General features: G+C 40.5%; 1 protein-coding gene across 2 annotated transcripts in view; it reads left to right on the top strand.

The window, feature by feature from the left end:
• The window catches only part of GLP1R (glucagon like peptide 1 receptor), a 92012-nt gene that overhangs the window by 22938 nt on the left and 50233 nt on the right, over positions 1 to 18841 (top strand). For both annotated transcript variants that reach the window (XM_032683637.1, XM_032683636.1), the window contains exons 2-3: positions 6562 to 6653; positions 7904 to 8019. In XM_032683637.1, coding sequence (XP_032539528.1) covers positions 6562 to 6653; positions 7904 to 8019 — 208 coding nt within the window. The remainder of the gene's footprint in view (positions 1 to 6561; positions 6654 to 7903; positions 8020 to 18841) is intronic.

Below are 18841 nucleotides of genomic sequence, written 5' to 3'. Positions count from 1 at the left end.
AGCTTTGAGTTCAGAAGGTTGATATCATGAAACTTGAAGCAGTTGCAGAATAGAAGGGTATCCATGCCTAGACAGCTGGTGGAACACTGTTCTCAAGATTTGCCTTTATCAAAGTCCTGAGACTTTTTGTTTATCTTGAAGGATTTATTGTAAAGTACTAAGCTGCTGCAGCCTAAGAGAAAGAACAGCTGGCAGGTGTCATCAGAGAGTTTCTCCCTGAATCTGGTAGCTACTTTTGAGGGAGCTCATTTGTTGCTGTTTCCCAATCGGGAAGGACGCTGAAAAGTTTCTTTTTCTGGTGCTCTTGAGCTGCTGAAGCCATTAGTAACCAAGGAGCAAAAGCATTTACAGGAAAAGCTGGTAGAAGCTGGCAATAGCCTTCCCTCTGAAAGAAAAGTTGTTTTGATCCTGTTTGTTTTTCATGAAGGGTGAGGAATTTGTGCAGAGTGATCCAACTGCTGATGAAGTATCTTGTAAAATATGACTTGGGAAGCAAAATTAATATTATATCATCTGATCAGTCAAGCAGCCCTACAGAAGGGACCAAGAATAATGACTTTACCTCAGAGGGTCACTTAGTGCTGTGTAATGTCAGATAACTATATTAAACTCAATACTGGGCAACATAATATGGGAAGAGAATTTGATAAATACGGAAATCTGGGGAATGTCAGATGTCCTAAAGTGTGATCTTATTTTATGATCTCTGGAAAAGGTATAACTTGGGTATGTTTAATGATGTCTTTTGAACTATCTATAATAGAGACAGCAGTGTAATTTTTGATGTACCTCCTTCTCCTTTGGCATAACTGCAGTACATAAAGGAGAGTAACTGGACTGTCAGATGTTGCCTATAATGTGTTTAGGTTCACTTATTACACAGGAGTTGAACTAAGCAGTTATAATACTGGCTTGAATATCTTCTCTTGGATTAGAGCGAGGGCTGAACAATAACCCCTGCTTCCATACTACCGTATTTCTAGAACCTCTTTTGGTTGTCAAAAAGCATTGTACTTGAAGGACTAATCTTCAGTAGGATTGCTTTGTCATGTGGTAAACAGTGGGTCAAAGGACTCTGTTAGTGTCAGCTGGCATTGGGTATTTTGGCTTAGTGTTGAGTTTGCGTTTTTTTTTCTGCAGCAATTAAGGAAATGTAACCAACCCTACAAACTGGTGATTGTAGCAGCAACATTTGTAGAAATTTTTTTACGATTTTGTAGTAACTCTAGAGAAATTGGGTCTTGGCTGATGGGCTCGGGGAGGTAGTAGTATCTTACCAGTCATATGCTTTCATATTTACTTCAAGTTAGAAGTGAATAAATGTGATGACTAATTCCAGGGGAAGGTGAATTTGTTCTGTGAACAGCTAGTCCTGTTGCAGTGTTGTGCTGTGCTACAGCCCCTGTTTTTAAACTTCTGCTTATAGAGGGCTGTTGTGGCAAGCTGAAACATCTTGTTAGGTGGGAAAGCACTATCAGGAGGGTGACTGTATTTAAGCCCCACACAAATTAATTTATTTAAGTTTGAAACCTGAAAATAATTATTTCTTGGACAGGAGGAATCTCATCCCAATAAAAGATGCTATTGGGTCCCAGCAGATCGTTGTGGGGTAGCCATATTGTGTTTTGCCCCATTTGGGCTGTGATTTGAGGACAAAACTGTAAATTCCAGCTTATGTCCATGCTATGAATTGAATAAACAATTCAATTAGCTCACTGCTATGTTGGCTTTTATTGATGGAAAGCTATATCTTATGTTACATAACAGATGATTTAAAAGATCTATCTTATACAGGAAAGAATGTTAAGTTGGAATGAGCATAAATCTGGTAATGTGTAATCTTCACCTATCTTGAACTTAGTTGCTGTGCTGATCCTGAGCAGAATAGCCTTGAAATAATGTTGCATTAGACTTCTCAAAAAGGGCAGTGAAATTTAAAAGTAACTTGCTGGTGCCTCTGAGATAAAAGGCAGGAAATATAATCTGAATCCTCTTCTCACAAGGTAGGTATGTCATAGTTACTATCCAAGGGAAGAATACCAAGGCCATGCCAAAATGTTGTTCAGTGCCAAGTTGGTTATCTTTTGCTTTTGAACACTATGATTAGCAATTTGGAGGTCCCAGTGGTTCTAAGATTACATTGCAGAATATGCTGAGTTGGAAGGGACCCACAAGGATCATCAAGTCCAACTCCTGGCCCTGCACAGGACCATCCCCAAGAGTCACACCTTGTGCCTGAGAGCATTGTCCAAATGCTTCTTGAACTCTGTCAGGCTTGATGCTGTGACCACTTCGCTGGGGAGCCTGTTCAGTGCCCAACCACCCTCTGGGTGAAAAACCTCTTTCTTATATCCAACCCAAACCTCTCCTGACACAACTTCAAGCCATTCCTTCAGGTCCTGTCACTGGTCACCACAGAGAAGAGATCAGTGCTTGCCCCTCCTGTTCCCCTCATCAGGAAGTTGTAGACAGCAATGAGGTCTCCCCTCAGTCTCCTCCAAGCTGAACAGACCAAGTGACCTCAGCTGCTCCTCATACGTCTTCCCCTCAATGCCCTTCACCATCTTTGCTGTCCTCCTTTGGATGCTCTCTAAGAGCTTAATATCTTTCTTGTATTGTGGTGCCCAAAACTGCACTCAGTATCCAAGGTGAGGCTGCCCCAGTGCAGAGCAGAGCAGGACAATCCCCTCCCTCGACCAGCTGGTGATGCTTTGCCTGATGCCCCCCAGGACGTGGTTGGCCCTCCTGGCTGCCAGGGCACTGCTGACTCATATTCAACTTGATGTGAGCCTTTAATGGCAAGGTGAAGTCTTGCTTGGTATTCTGAAATATTAGAAGCATGAAAATATTGTAACATAAGTGTTCCCATTTAAAAACAAACAAAGGCAAAAGAAATACAAATGTACGGAGGAATTTCTCATTCTATTGCATGTGAGACCTTGTATGTGATGATGGGAGAAGAGGAAAGAAGATAACCCCAGGAGTCACCAGCTGCTTATGAAGCTCTGAGAACTCCCCCTTCCACTTTGATGCCATTTCATGGTGTATTTTTCCTGCAGGTTTATATTCTGTGTGCTCAGATTTCACTGTATTAGAATATTGCTTTTGTGGCATTGAGCACCTTGGATCTGTATGGATGTTGTTTTTGTTTCAGCAGGAATCGTTTCAAAGATGTTGAAAAGTGATTAAAATGCTTTGTTTTACAGTAGGTGCTATGAAGACAAATGATGGCTATGGAAAGGGGCTTTCCTATGAAGTTTTTAAGGGTTTGTAGGGTATTCTATCTTCAGGCTGTTCAATGTGCTAATTTAGAGTGTTCTCTCTAGAGATTAATTACACTTAATTGTATACATACACTGAGAGACTCCCAGTCTCTCTCCTCTTGCCCATCCTAATATTTCTCCGTCTGTTTTAAGCTCCTTTGGCTGCACCATTACTCACCTCCCTAATGTCCTTCACCCATTCATGCCTTTTGACTCCTCCACCTTAACCAATAGAAGCCGTGCTTCTATCTTCTCCTCCACTATCCTTCTGTGATATGTTTTCACCACAGCAAAACTACTGCTGTTTTTCCTCCTGTGGTTGAGTATGACTAGGAAAAAATCCCCAAAGCCACAACTACACGCTTTTAGCAACAAAAATATAGTCCTGAGTTTAACAAAGCTATGTTTTTTCCATTTGCTCCAAATTTTGGGTACTGACCGATCAACCTTTGGCTTTTCTATGTTCCTTTAATGCTTTGTTGTGGAAGGAATTAAATAACTTTTCAAGAAAATACAGTCTCTCTTATTTGAGTAACTACTCACATGGTAAATCTGTGGTACTGTGTAGCTTGTGATTCTCATTCATGTGGACCAAAAGCCCTTGGAAATAGAGATTAGCATATATTAAAAGCAAGTTTAAGTCAATTTGTCTGGTAAGAAAGCATGGTATTTAGCTGAACCAGAGCGAACTGTTGCATAGAAAGAACAAATTATGTGGTCTTGGAATTTATATTTGATTGTCTTATTGCAGCTATAGATAACAGAAAACTGTCTACCAAATTCGTCTTATCCACAGAAAGGCATGTCTAATTATTTTACTCTTATAGTTTGCTAATCTTCCTGTTAGAGTTTCTTCTCACATTATGAAAAACCAATATAACTAGAATGTTTTTACCTTTTCATTAAATGAAGGGATAGAGGCTTACTTTTTCCTCAGCTGTAATTAAAGCTGGTTATTCCTGCATTTGTGAAGGCAGTAGATGAAAGCTTGATGTAGCAAAAGATACTTTAAGGCTTGCTGACTCCAAAAGAGCAAATTTTCTTAATGCAAGCAGTTTTAGGGTATTGTCAGGATATTTCAAAAGATGGAGTCTTGTTTCTAAATGAAATTCTGTATGCATCTTTATCTTGTAATGATTTTAAAGCTGGATTTGGATTAACTTGATGTAGTAGTCATCAACATGCTTGATCAATAGTTACTTTTTGGGAAGATGTGTGACATTTAGTGACTTTTGAAATTATTCTGAATCGTAATTTAAGAGTTCATCCAGCAAATGTCCTTCTGATTCCTTTATTAGTGTTAACCTGGTGATGAGAGGATAGTGAAACAGTCCTGTGTAACTTCAATAACCACCTTTGTAAGATGAAGACCTTTAAATGATTCTATGGTTCTAAATTACATATAACCTGAAAGTCACTTTTTAAAGACTGCCTGAGAGAAACTACTCTTTGAAAGCTGTTCTTCTCCCTGTACTCTGGTCATTTATCCTTTTTCAGCCTATGTGGATCTGTAAATGGCATTTTAGTTTTAGTTACTGATTATCTGTTTCTGTACACACACCTGTCGACCTAATTTAGGTGATGTTTTCTTTCCCCTTCAGGTATGTTGAGCATAGATCACTACATTAGAGATTTGTGTTTCCATAGGCACGTGGAGTTAAAATTCAGTGGAATCGGTTCATTTTATGATAGGGACTTTAGCCCAGACAGACTGCAGCATTTTTTGACATAGATCAGATTATTGAAATCAGACACACAGGGTCAGAGTTTCCAAGATCCACAGATTTGTACTTGTTTTGACTTCAGGGAGAGCTGGCTAAATTCTAAATTATGGCCATGAGGCCCTAGCTACAGGTAAGTTGAAGGTAGTTATTCTTGAAGCACGACACAGATTATCTACTAAGTGTTCTACTTATCACATGTACAAGAGCATATTTTTAAGTAAATGTGGTGGCTTAATCCAGGCAAAAGCATTATGCATATGGTGTTCGGTTTTTTTCTTTTATAACACTTTTTTAATTGGAAGGATATAAATGAAGAGGACTTGAGGTGGCTGTAGTCCAAAAATACAAGTTCTACTTCTGTTCTTTTATACCAAGGAGATTCCACTAGTGTCTAAATTTTGGTCACATTGGTTGTAGAGGACAGCATTTGGTTTAGCTTTCCTGAAGCTTTTCTATAGTTTTAAAATTACTTCTTCATTTAAAAATAATTCTTCCTGCGCCCTGGTTTTATTCTAGCCATCTGAGAAAGGTTTAGAAGCACAAGTGGAAAATAAAAATTAGCAGTTGAAGCTGAGAGGGTAAAACTGCAAGGATTATTTACTCTTGTGCTTCACTAAATAAACTGATGGACATCTGGGATTAAATGAATGTACCTTCACTCAGTGTTAGTGTGTTGTACCACTACGTTCATGCTGTTGATTGTATGTCTGAGACATCCATGCTGGGCCTTTCTCTGGAAAAAAAGGCTGAGTTAGCTGCACTGTTAATCACTTACAGCCTGCTAATCCTGTACATTACATTTGTAATTCAGTTTATACGAATGTGAAGAGAGGAGAGAAGGACTGATGTTTCTACTTAAATGCAGTGAGTAAGCTGGATCTCTGTGAGGCAGGTGGGACATCTGCTAGGGTTGAGTGAGCAGCCAGCGCTGAGTTAGCTGCTCATTCTAATAACAGCTTATTTCCTTTGTCCTCAGAGGAAGTTTGTACATACTTTTCCCCGGCCCCCTCACTATTTGGTTTAGCTGATGGTGGAACCTGCAGCCTGTTAAAATGTGGAAAAAGGAGGTCCCTGTTCTTTCTCCAGTTTCAGGAAAAATATGCTGGATGCAGGGAAAAGCTGCTCATGGAAGAAAAGATGAGTTGGAAAAGCTTTCATCCGTATTCTGGAAGAATACTTGAGGAATATCTGCTGAATACAGTGAACTAATTTGGTTTCATTTATGGGAAAGCAGAAATACGGCTGTTGGAAAGAAAATCTCTACTAATAAAGGGCTTACTGCTGTCCTTGTCTTTTCTTGAGATAATAAATGACACAGTTGGGGCATGTTCAAGAGAGAAAGGCTAGCTCAGTTTGGATTTCAGCAAGGATATAGATATATGAGGATATAGTTTGTGGGTTTTTCAGTTCCTTGTGGTACAAATAGAAAGGGATTTCTATACAAATACAAAGGGATGAGAAGCAATGCTGTTTTGTTTTTTTGTAGTCATTTTCACACTCACCTACTCAGTCTACATGAAAAGCCATATGGTTTAAATTCCTGCAATGTCTGAGACTCATGGTTTTTCTTTCAGAGTTCAGATGGGTCTCTCTCTGAAGTTATGCAGAAGTGGAAGGAGTATCAGCTCCAATGCCAAAAATACTTATATGAGACACCCCCTATTGTGGCAGGTAAGCTAATTTGGTCAGGATAGGATATATTGGTTTTTAAAATGCATGATAACAGTAGCAAGGTAGTGGTTATGAGCTTGAAAATACTTCTTGAGCTTACTTTCTGGTCCATTGCTTCTTTATCCCATTTACTTCTGCCTGCTCTCTGTGGGACTCTTCCCTCTGCTGAGGAAGCATTTCACAGAAAAATTTCATTGTAAAGGTGTTTGTCCTTAGGTCCAGAGTGTTTTCCAGTGGCAGGTGGTGGCTGTAGCACATCAAGAGCCCACTAATGTAATACCCCTGTAACTTTTATAGGGGTTGAGGTATTAGAAAATCTGGAACCCTACTGTTCCTATTGAACTAGGAGTTTGTGGGTTGTAAAGCTGGTATAAATTATTTTGAGCACTGTAAAATGCTGAAATGGGTTTGGAAAAAAACAAGTGACTTAAGAAAATGAGAATGTAGCTTGTCGCAGTGTTTAGGCTGCTATAATGTGCTGAGAACATCTGTGATGTGCCAGCATCATGGTGTTTAGAGGACACTGGTGCCTTGTCAGTGATACAACTGGACACTATGCAGCCCCTCTTATGCTTCAGTGCATTTGTGACACACTCAAGAAAGATAAGATGGGTCTAAAGTTGTGTCTGTAAAGAATTACTTAAAAACTGTCAATATTCCTTGTCTTAACTATGTTATTATGGCAGAATAAGAGCAGGAGCAGATGACAGCAATGGCAGGGACACATTCATCTCCCTCTGCTCCATTATCCTGTTGAGCAGTTGAGTGCTGCCCTCTAAGAATGACAGTTTAATAAATCTGAAGTTGAAATATTATCATGTTGATTAAGCTGTACTGCAAAGTTATGGTTGTGTGTGTGTATTGATGGATCTACATATTAGGCTAGACTTTCCAACTGCACGACTGTGAACCATTCTGAGGAATTTATTTAGTGTTCATAGCAAAAATTATTTTAATTAAACTGAGACACATAAGTGTGTAAAAGAGAAAAGATGGTAATGGATTAGTATTAATTTATCTTTCTTGCCTATTGATTTCGACTAAGACCCTAATCTGCTCTAACCTGTGTGGGAATAAACTCTCAGAAACCTAAATGTCATTTAGTTGCACATCAAAGCTTAAATTCATAATGCTGTTATGGCTTAAATGCATGTGTCTGTATTTTCTTTTATACTCTGCTCTTTAGTCTTTTCTTTCTTGCAGTATTAATACAAGTCAGTGGCACAACCCTCCCTTCTCTTTCTCTTCAGAAGGCAAGTTTTGCAACAGAACATTTGATGACTATGCCTGTTGGCCAGATGGACTACCTGGCACCTATGTGAATGTCAGCTGCCCCTGGTATCTCCCCTGGGCTAATGCAGGTAAGAACCTTTCCTTTTAGGCAGAACTTTAAACTAACACTGTTTTCCTTGCACAGTCTTAGCAGGGATAAGACTGGTTTAAATGGCTGTGAGTTTTCTGTAACATAAAAGTAGGAATGGGGATTAGTATGATACACTGTATCCCTGTTTAGCCAGAAAAAATGAAAATGAGAGAAGAGACGGTTCTTAAAGGTTGCATTTACTTTGGATTTTTTTTTTTTTTTGCTCTCATCTGGTTCTACTGCTTGAGTAGTATTTTATTAATAGTAGCTATTAATAAAATAGCTTTGTGGTGCTTGTTGAAGGTTATCTCACCATGATAATGGCTGAGATGGAAATGGAAAACCGAGATAAAAGTAACAAAGCTAACTGGTAGGTCATCCTGTAGTAGATACAGACAAACAGGTCTAAAGTTAAAGTGTTTTATGCTACTTCCTGAGCACAAACTTATTTCTCAGAATGCTGCGAGATGAAGGCACTGTCAGTGGTTGCAAAGACTTTTTCTCTATGAAAGACTGAAGGTTGCCTTTAGATTTTACACCCTTATGTACATGTATACTTGAAGGCAATGTGTACTGTATTACTTTGTCTATCATTCTGTCTTTGAAACCAGTGACTTGTATAGCTTCTTCTTTGTAAGCACCCTTCCATGTTTTGAAGCCTAAATGACACAGTTTTTTTAGCTAGCTACCTTGGTGAGGAGAATTGGCTTTGGACAGAGGATATTGGTTAATGAGTATGTATAAATCTGACTGATGGACATAAAGATGGTGTAAGTGTGGAGAACATGTAACTGTTGGTATAAAAGGACCTCAGGAATGACAAAGAAAAGGGATGGGATGGTCTAGTCAGAGATTACTTAGATGTGTTGGGTAATGTGGGACCTGGGCGTAATACAAGTGGTATGAAATAAGGGGTGGACATTGTTTTGGGTCTGGCTGTGTTGAAGGCAACTTCCTTTGCAGCAGCCCACTTTACAGCTGGAAGTGTTGATAATGCACCTATGGCTGTTGCTGAACCCTCATCTGACCAAAGGGATATTCCCTACCACAGGATATTGTGGTTGGCAATAAAAACTCAAGGAGAGGGGGAAGAAAAGGGTAAAGGCATTCATGGTGGTGTTTTGTCTTCCCAAGTAATGGTTTTACATGCTGAGGCCCTGCTTTTCAAGAAGCACTTGGACATCTGCCTGCTGATGGGAAGCAGTGAATAAATTCCTTGTTTTGCTAAAGGGTTGGTGGTATGTGCAGGTGGAAATCCCCACACTAATATGAGAATATCATCACAACAAAGGTTAAAAGTTTGCATACACAGTAATACTGCACCCCTTATCCTTTCACTGCTAACCATGAAAGATTCTCCATAGAGGAGAATGTGGCAGCATCCAGTCCCAGCTTTTCCCACTACCTCTCCCAGTTACTTATTTATCTTGACCAATAAGATTTTTCTATCTTACTTTCTCCCCCATCCTGTTGAGGAGGAAAAGCGGCTGGATGGGTGTTTGGTAGCCAACCAAAGTAAATTCATTGTTTCCACCATAGTAGCTCCAGGAGCTGTGAAGAAATCTCTGCTCTGGTGCCTGCAGCATCTCCTCGCTTCCGCCTACTGACCAGAGTGCTTGTAGGGCTGTTTCTCACACTTCTTTTCTCACCCCTCACTGCCAGGCAGTGTTTGGCTCTTCCTTGCATATGTTTTCCCTGAGGTGGCATCATCGTGGCTGAGGTGCTCAGCCGTGCTCTGCAGTGCGTCTTTGGAACCAATCATGTCCAGCATGGGACAGCTCCAGCCTCTCCTTGCAGAGGACACCCTCAATTACCTCTTCAACTTTGCCTGCTTTCTAAGTGACCTCAGAAGTTAAAATGCTGTTTGGTAATCCTCTTCAGATTACTATTAAAGATGTTATGCTTTTAAAATGGGTAAACAAGCTTTTACAAATGTATTAAATTAATATTTACCTTATAATTCATTAACATAAAGTGATTGGATGCTGCAGAATTTCTTTCCAATAATGCTGTTCTTTCTGGATACCTAAAACTCTTCACAGAATTTAACTTTCCTTTTAACCTGTTTACTTTCAATTTTTAAGACCCTGGACACAGTTATTTGACTTCCAACTGCTCTTGAAACATCACTGCTGGAAAGAACCAAGGTTTAACACAGTACTGCAGATTAATAAATTATTGGAATGTGCAATATCTTTCATACTTTTGGAAATAAGATATTTTTTTTAAAATTTAATTATCCTGAAAACAGTGTTTATTTCAGTGAAAAGAATAGCAGCATTTTGTAAACTCCTTGCTAGGGAGGATTGTGAAATACCTCAGAAGTTCATTCAACTTATGGATGTGTTCCCTTGTTGTGTGTATTGTGCATAAACCTCAACCTCGCTTTTATCAGCGAGAAATAAGAATGGAACAAGGAAGCCTTTCATTGTCTAATATAAAACAAGAAGTTTGTATTGGTGCCAGCTATGCAATTTAGGAGCCTGAATTACCTGATAGTATTCTGTGACATATTGTGGAGTTGTGTTTGAAGTGAATGCTAATGAGCTGCCATGATGAAGAGGTAATGTCTTTATAATGGAAGATCTAGAGCAAGAGGAAATTGAACACCCTGTGCTTTAAAGTGGCCACTAAAGCATGCTTATTACTTGTTCTTGCTTAGCCCCCAACTTGGAATTTGAAATAAATTCTAGCACTGCAGAGTTTCCATATCATCACCTAATGAAAACAGAGAAAATGAAAAGATGAGACCTTGTTTGGGTAGCACCTTCAAAACCTGTTCAGTGAAGGTCATCATTAAGTATGAAGTACTTTGGCCAAGTGTACTCATTTAAGACTGTTCCTTTGATTAAGAGTCAGGTTTTCATAAAAACCTTGCCGGAGGACTTCATGTCATATCCCCAGAAGTCCTCTGGGGATTGAATTGAGTGACTTGAAACTGAATACTGTTTATGATGGGGTACTGAAATGGAGGAAGCATTGAGTGCAAGTCCCTATGATCTGACCACTTCTGTAAAAAAAGTGTAGAAGAGCTGGAAGCAGGGAAAGGTGACCCAGGAAGCATATAGAGACAGTGAGTTCAAAGATAGCATTAGGAAAGCCATAGCCCACCCAGAATCTGACAAGTGATGTAAAGAGCAACAAGAAGGGCTTCTAAACAGATATGAGAGAAAATTTGGATCCAGTCCTGAGCGGGGCAGGAGGATCTTGTGGCAAAGATTGAGGAAATGACTGAAATATTCACGGCCTTCTTTATCATTACCTTACTGGTAAAACTTGCCTTCAGAAATCCCAGGTCACTGAGATCAGTGGTGAAGTCAGGAGCAGTCAGTGGTAAAGTCAGCCTTACTGGATGAGGCTTAGAATATGGAATACTTTAACAGGACATACACATGTCCACAGCACTTGGTGAAATATACTAACAAGTGCTGAATGAGCTGATTGATGCCAATGTGAGGCCACTCTTTATTATCTTGGAAATGTCATAGCAATTGAGAGAGATTCCTGCAATTATCACCAGTCTCTTCAAAAAGTACAAGGAGACAAGTCTGTGGACCTACGGAAGATTTGCCTTCTGTCAGTCCCCAGGCAGGTTAATGGAGCAAATAATCCTGGAAACTGTTTGCAAGCACATAGAGGACAAGAAGGTGACTGGGAGTAGTCAGCATGGATTTATGAAGGTGAAATCATGCTTGATGAACCTGATGAGATGACTAGACTGGTAGATAAGGGAAGAGCAATGGATGTGTTTATCTTGACTTCAATAAGGCTTTTGACACAGGCTCCCCTCAACTGATGAAGTTTGGGTTAGACAAAAGAACAATGAGATGAACTGAAAATTGCCTGAGCTGATGGCCATACGGGGTTGTGGTCAGCAGAACAAAGTCCAGTTGGAAATCAGTACCCTAGTGGTGTACCCCATGGCTTGGTAGTAGTTGTATTAGGAAGAGCATCCCTGGCAGTTCAAGAGGATGATCTGTCCCGTCTACTCTGTAGGATGTGACACATCCGGAGTGCTTTGTCCAGTTCTGGGCTCCCCAGTGTAAGAGAGACATGGGCATACTGCAGCAAGTCCAGCAAATGATCATGAAGATTACTAAAGGATGAGAGTGTCTCTCTTATGAGATGAGACTCTGGGAGCTGGTATTCTTCCTCCTGGAGAGGAGAAGCCTCACGGAAAATCTTGTCAAGGTGTATGTTTACAAACCGAAATACAGGAAATTTCCTTTTAAGATAATTATTTTACTGTGAGGTTGGTCAAACACCTCAGACAGGTGATCTGGAGAGGTTTTGGAGTCTGTCCTTGAAGAAGATGATGACAGTCTGACTGGACATGGATGTGAGCAACTTGCCCTCGTTCACCCTGCTTTGAGCAGGGTATTGTATTAGGAAGTTTCCGGAGTCCCTGTCTGTTGTCTATTTTGTGCTTGTCTGTTATCATCTTATTAAAAAAATATATTAACTCTTGGTAACTAGTTACTGTCAGCTAGAATATGAGATGAGGAAAGGAATTTGTACGGTAAATGTTTGAAAAACTGGAGTGTTCCTTGGTGAATTACAGGTTTTACAAACTCGATGCTTTAATATCTCTTACTCTGTGTACCGCTCTTGTCCTAGTGGCTGTCAGTCTTGAGCCTGCCCTTCTGCACATCTCAACAGCAGATGTGGCTCAGCATGTTGCCTAGCAAAGGGGCAAGCTGAAAATGTGAAGAACTTTTTACCTGCTGAGCAGGTATGTGCTGTGTCACTAGTCCAACTACACATGATGTTAGTAGGTTCTTGTTTCTACTTGCTGCCACAGAGGTGCTCGCCAAGGTGTAACTTTCTTCTTGCTCATTTAATGGGGCAGCTTCTGAATCCCTGCCTGCGTTGCGGGCACAGTTCAGCAGTAATGCTTTCTCCAGGTCTTTGAATTGCTCATTTATCTCCAGGTACAAGAGCAATTACAGGGAGATGGGGAACTGTTCACTGAAAAACTTGGGAGTTAAACTGGTGTTCGGTGCTGTATGCCTGTTCAGGCTTGTGTGTATACAGACACTCAAAACCAGCCTTTCACAAGACAAATCCATGGAGGATGGGCCTGCAAGTCTTCTGTGCTAAGCAGTGCGTGCACTTGCAAGGTTTTTTTCTTACAGGACCACTTGCCTTATGATTGCAACATTCATCCTCTGTCCTTTTTGAAAGTGCTGCTTGCTAAGGCAGCCTGTAAAGTACAGCAGAGACCATCAATACTGTCCTACTCTTGTCAGATCTCTTTAGAAACGCTGAGACTGAGACTTCTTTTTGTTGTAGTATTACATAGCAGGTGTATCAGCATCCCTGCCAGACTCAGTATTGGTGTGCTGTCTGCAAGGATGGACTCCAAGGGCTGGGAATGTGTTCGTGATAATTGAATAGAAGAAAGATCACATTAGACCCAGATGTTATGCTTGAAACCATGTATCCCTGTACTGCTTGTGACAGGCAAGTAAATTAAGCCTGAATTTTTAGAGGAATTTTTGGTTTATAGGTTGCACTGAAATACTTGGTATTCATTTGTGGGTGCGCCTTTGAGATGTGACCTGAGGGTTGGGTTATGTGTTTCTTCAGTGGCACTGCACTGCTGTCTTTTCCATCTCTAGTTGTGCAGCAAACTAGATCAGGAATTTCACCCAGCTGAAATGTGGGTTTTTCTCCTCATTCCTTTGAGTCTTGTCTCTTTTCTTCTCTCATGTGGATCAGTTTTCTGATTGGTGTGATTGTAGCTGTATTAGTATTCATGTGCTTCAAGTGTATTGGTGGCTATATTATTTTCTTAACAGGAAATTGTGAAATAAGAATTCACAACTAAGAATAAGAGTTCATAAAGTCACCTCTGTCCCTTGCCATATAAAATACCTTTGTGCCTGAAGTGAGGAAGCCATTTGGGACAGTGAGAAGCAGTGTCATTGGGGCAAATGGAAGGTGGAAGGGAATCTAATTCTGGTCAAACAAAGCATTCTGATCAGGGCTCTGCAGTGAAATTCTTAAGTTTTCTCTTTGGGAAGACTTCTTGGTTTTTAAAATATTGTTTTGAAATGCTTTGAAAATATGAAGCGAAATGTCTGGACTGTCAGAACACGCACATGCTTGACTTATGCCCTGCTTTGCTTCCTTACCCCCCAAAAGCCCCCAAAACCAAAGCAAAGCTTTTGCTTATAAATCTTTGAAATAGCAAACTACAGAAGTTTCACACCCATATGAGCAGTTTTACTCCAGTTCTCTTTGGCTTTCATTTGTTCTTATGCAACTCCTACTGTGGGCAGGTCTTTACAGGGAGATACTGAGTAGCAGGAGGGAGGTTATTGTTAAATGAATTGTTCTGCAAAGTTGCCAGCACACATCTTGGACTGCAGCCAAAACTTGTTGAAGGCAAATGTCACTTACTTGTGGCTGACAGAGTTGAAGCTTTTGCTCCCTATGTGAAGCCTACTTAGGTTATAGTAGCATTGAAGTTACACCAGGTAAAGTTGGCACACCTTGCTATCCACATTGTAACCAGTGAGATTATGGCAAGTACTAGAGACGCAGATGTCTCAAAGTTCAGTCAGTGCAGAAATTCCAAGGGGAGCAGTATTCCTTTAAGGGATGGTGGGCACCTTGCCTCACTGTCACTGGCTGTGTGCTTTTTCTTGTTACCTTCTTATAATTGAAGGCTGGCTGCCAGTAACACCATGTGGATTTGGAAACTGTGGAGCTGCACAATTCATCTTGCAATTATGCCTCCTCTGGGGTTCTGATATTTTATTGTTTAATAGCACTAAATCCTTTTTAATTAAAAAACCTTCCAGAGGTAGTAGTTTCAGACAAGAGTTATGTGAACAGTAGCCACATCAGTTGCTCCTATATGCACTGAGCTGCACAGAGTCTGGCTGCAGACTTGCATCAACCCAGATGTGGATGTTACTGGGATCTCCACTCAAAATCTTCTAAAATCTTTGAATGCTTTTTTCTCAGCTTAGGGCCTGTCTATAGTTTTGAGGTCTGACACCTGAATTGGCTTGACTGCTGATCTGTATCTGTATTGGTATCATGTTATGGCACTGCAGTGAATTTTAAAGCATGATTGTCTTGCTTGCTGTGACTGAGTTAGTTTGAGCAGTTTTGGTGTCTGTTTCTTTGGAGTAAATGAAACCAGAAGCTGTGCCCCAGGAGTGCATTGGATTCTTTTCAGTCCAGGACCTAATGATTTGTCTGTATTACTATGAAGTCTTCCAGTATGACCATACATGGGCCATTGGAGGATTTCTGAACTACCAAACTCTTATTAAATTGTGAATGTTTCTTGTGCCAGGTAAAGGGCCAGGTGGCTTGTACGCCTTTAAATGATGTTGTCCATGAAGCTTCAATGCTTTGTGATTCCTTATGTTCTCTAAATTCACTTTTCTCCTAGTTTGAAATCCTTTTCTTTGTTTAACTAATAACTTCTGTTGTCATTCACCTTTGCTGGAATCACTTGTCTCCTATAATTCACTTTATTATCTGTATTATCCTCTTTTCACTACATTATGTGTTGCAATACTGACGCCTGCTCCTTTGTTCTCCCAGATCATCAGGCAAAGTACAGCCTGGGGACCCCTGGAAACAACATTGCTGTTCAGCCTGTGACGTGAAAGACCTGAAAGTCTCTCTGGTGGGAGAATAACCCAGCAGTAATATCAGATGATCTCTGATAGTAACTTTGTGGCTACCTCTGGCTACTAGAGGTGCAGTCAGTCTGATGAAATAGTGGAGATCTGGTACCACAGCTGTACTTCACACAATAACTTTGCCTGGTCACAGAGCATGAACCAAGCTTTGTGTGGGGCTGTGGTAATGCAGAGATCAGAGACCAGGTTGCTGCTTCAGAGTACCTTTAGTTGCAAGGATACATCCAGGTCAGCTTCTTCTCACTTTCCCCCGCTGTAATCTACATTTGAGATCCTCTTTCCAGCAGTCCCCGTTTGCTCTCTGGCAGAACTTCTTTACCTGAGGTGTCTTTAGGTAGGTGTGGACGCTGCATGAGGCTTCGGGTGGAAGTGGGGCATTACCTTGGAACTCCAAAGTGCCAGAGGTTAGCAGTTTGCCCCTGAGGATTTTATGCTTTTTTAAAGCAATTTCCCTGGGGCTATGAGATAAACAAACCTTGTGGTGCAGCAGAGATGATGGAAATTGTCTGCACAGTCCCCACCCAGCATTAGTCTCTAGCTTAGTCCTGACTGTTGTTTAGATTGTAAACTAATACTTTCCTTCTTGTGTGGTGTCTTCCTCTACCCAAAAGCTGTAATGATAGATTTACACAATTGTAATCATATCATATACCGCAATATTGCAGATCCTATTCCCTGCTATACAAGCAGCCAAAATGTAAGTGTTGAAATGGATTTTGTTTGGGATCAGATAGTTTAATCTGTGATTGTTGTGCTCACCAAGTAGAAGGGCTGAGAAAGGAAACAGAACCTTGTTGTGTTTGTCAAGGTGTTACCACAAGTGTTTTGTGTCTATGGCATGCTCAACCCAAGTGAGAGAAATTTTCAAGTAAACTTGTGCCTCAGCAGGGATTTTGTTATTGACTGTAGATGGGGTAGCCAGTATCACAATGCCCTCCCCACAGCAGAGTGCTCCGGGCTGGGCAGGTGGCAGCATGGTGGGGAGAAGGCTGGTGGTAAGCACTAGTTTGGAGTTGGAAGTGTAATATAACTGACTTTATCTGTATGTCTTGCTCAAATGTTGTCCCATGAGCAATGTGGTGCCACTGGTGTCCTAGGCACACCATATGTGGGCCACTGGAAAAGCTTCTGCAGCTAACCTTTTCCTAAATGTGGTTTAGTGCTCCCCACATCCCCTTGCTATCAAATGTGGTTATTGAGGGTTGATGTTCAAGCTGCTGCACTCCTGGGGCATCTTCTGTGTTGCAGGATTAAATCCACTCTCCCGGTCCTCTTCTTTTTCCCTGAGTTACCTGTGTTTGGGCACTGCTCAAACTCAGAGGGGGAGGGAGTTTGGGGACGGAGTGCCAGCAAAGCAAACAAACAAAAAATGCTTGCTTTTGCTTGTGAGACCTCCTATGGGTAGTGATGCTGCAGTGGTGAAACTCTACTGTTGCATGTGAAAGGCAGACCGAAGGAAACAATATATGTTGTTTTCTAGGGGGGTTTATGGAAAGTCCTACAGGCAAGGAAGCAGACATTTGTGTGAGATTTCTTTCAGACTGTCTTTGAAGTATGCGCGTGGCAGGAACATTTTGTTCAAGGTACCAAGTTAGACCTTGTCTAGTTTAATCTCTCTCATTTTTTGTTTAATCATCCAGTTTCACAGTTTGAGATAGTCTAAAAACCAAGGTAGCAGATGGCTACGTGAGCGAATAGTTAAAGTACCTGCTTGTCTTTTTACGTGCAAGAAAATAAATTTCACTTCAAATATTGGATATGGTGAAGATGATTAGACGTTTATTAAACTTCTTCCATTCTTTGCATTAATAAAACTAAGCTTCCAGAAAGCTCTCCATAATGCTGAAAAGGGGTGTGACCTTTTTTCAGTGAAAAAGATGTTGCTTTGCATTTGCTAACCCACAAGCAATTCGAAATTTATACTTCCTTGCGCTATAAGCTGTCTCAAGCTAATTGGCAATTTCAGTTTGCTTAAAGTAATAATAAAATCTTAGCCTTTCAAGTTCACCTCTGCTTGTGTTTGCCAGTCTCCATCTGGTAGTACACCAGAGAACTCTAACATATGTTGTTCATCTCAAGGGTAGATGTAGGGACTGTTGGCAGAAATAATTTTTGAAGTAATTAACAGATATTATTAACATGCATTTATTTTGGGCCATGTGGCAGTGCCATTCTCCATTTTATCAATTTTCTTTAAGCAAATGAAATATATTTTTAAATAAATTGCTGGTGAACTTCAGATTGAGCTACAGTGGTTTATGACCTTTCAGCTGGGCTGAGATGTGACTGTCCTTTAGGGACAGTGAAAACCTATCTACTGATTCCTCTTCTGCTGCAATCAAAATACATCAGATGTGTTATAGAACACAAGGAGACTTTGCATGTGACCAGACACTGAAGTATGTGAGTGGGTGATGGGAACAGCTGCATGTTGTTCGTGTCAGGTTCATCTGGTCACCTGAGGCCTTCTAGGAAGAATTAAGTTTTCTGTATTGCTGGACATAGTATTAATGCTGGACAGCCTTGCTGTAGGATATGAGCCTGGTGTGATATTTAGAGCAGATGGCAGGACTTCATGTTTTCCAGCAATTTTTCAGTTATAACTGTATCATATTTTTGTTTCTTTTAAAGTAGTTCCTTGAAAAGTACTGTCAAGGATGTCAAGGCACACCTCAGCAGAGACTTAGCCGAGCCTCATCCTGCGACTGCTTGAGAAGTTTCCCTCAGCTGATCTGACCATGAATAGGATATGAGAAATGAACACCATTAGATCCAGCTGCAAGGAAGTTACTGGACTGCCTCTATGCCTTGCCCATGCTAGTCGAGCAGGTAGCTAGACATGTTTGAGCTTACCAATTACCTTAGGCTTCATCTATGCTCTCAGTACACACTTGTATAACTGAAGTATATATTATCTACTCACTTTTATTTGTTTGCAGTACCAGTATATTCTTAAATGGAGGGGCCTCAAACCTTTCTTCATATTACTTACACTTCAGAACTTGCAGTTTTTAATTGCAGTGGACAAGGAGTAAACTGAACTAATTAACAGCCTAGATAAACATAGTGCTTGTGTGTGCTACATAATTAAATGCCTTGCTGAAAGCAGCTTATTAACTATCAGGCTTACTTAAATGTTGCTAATTAGTAAAT

This window comes from Chiroxiphia lanceolata, chromosome 3, assembly GCF_009829145.1.
Source record: "Chiroxiphia lanceolata isolate bChiLan1 chromosome 3, bChiLan1.pri, whole genome shotgun sequence".
Classification (NCBI taxonomy): Eukaryota; Metazoa; Chordata; class Aves; order Passeriformes; family Pipridae; genus Chiroxiphia; species Chiroxiphia lanceolata.
The sequence above is the reverse complement of the archived record's forward strand: the minus strand, read 5'-3'. Positions and strand labels throughout refer to the sequence as shown.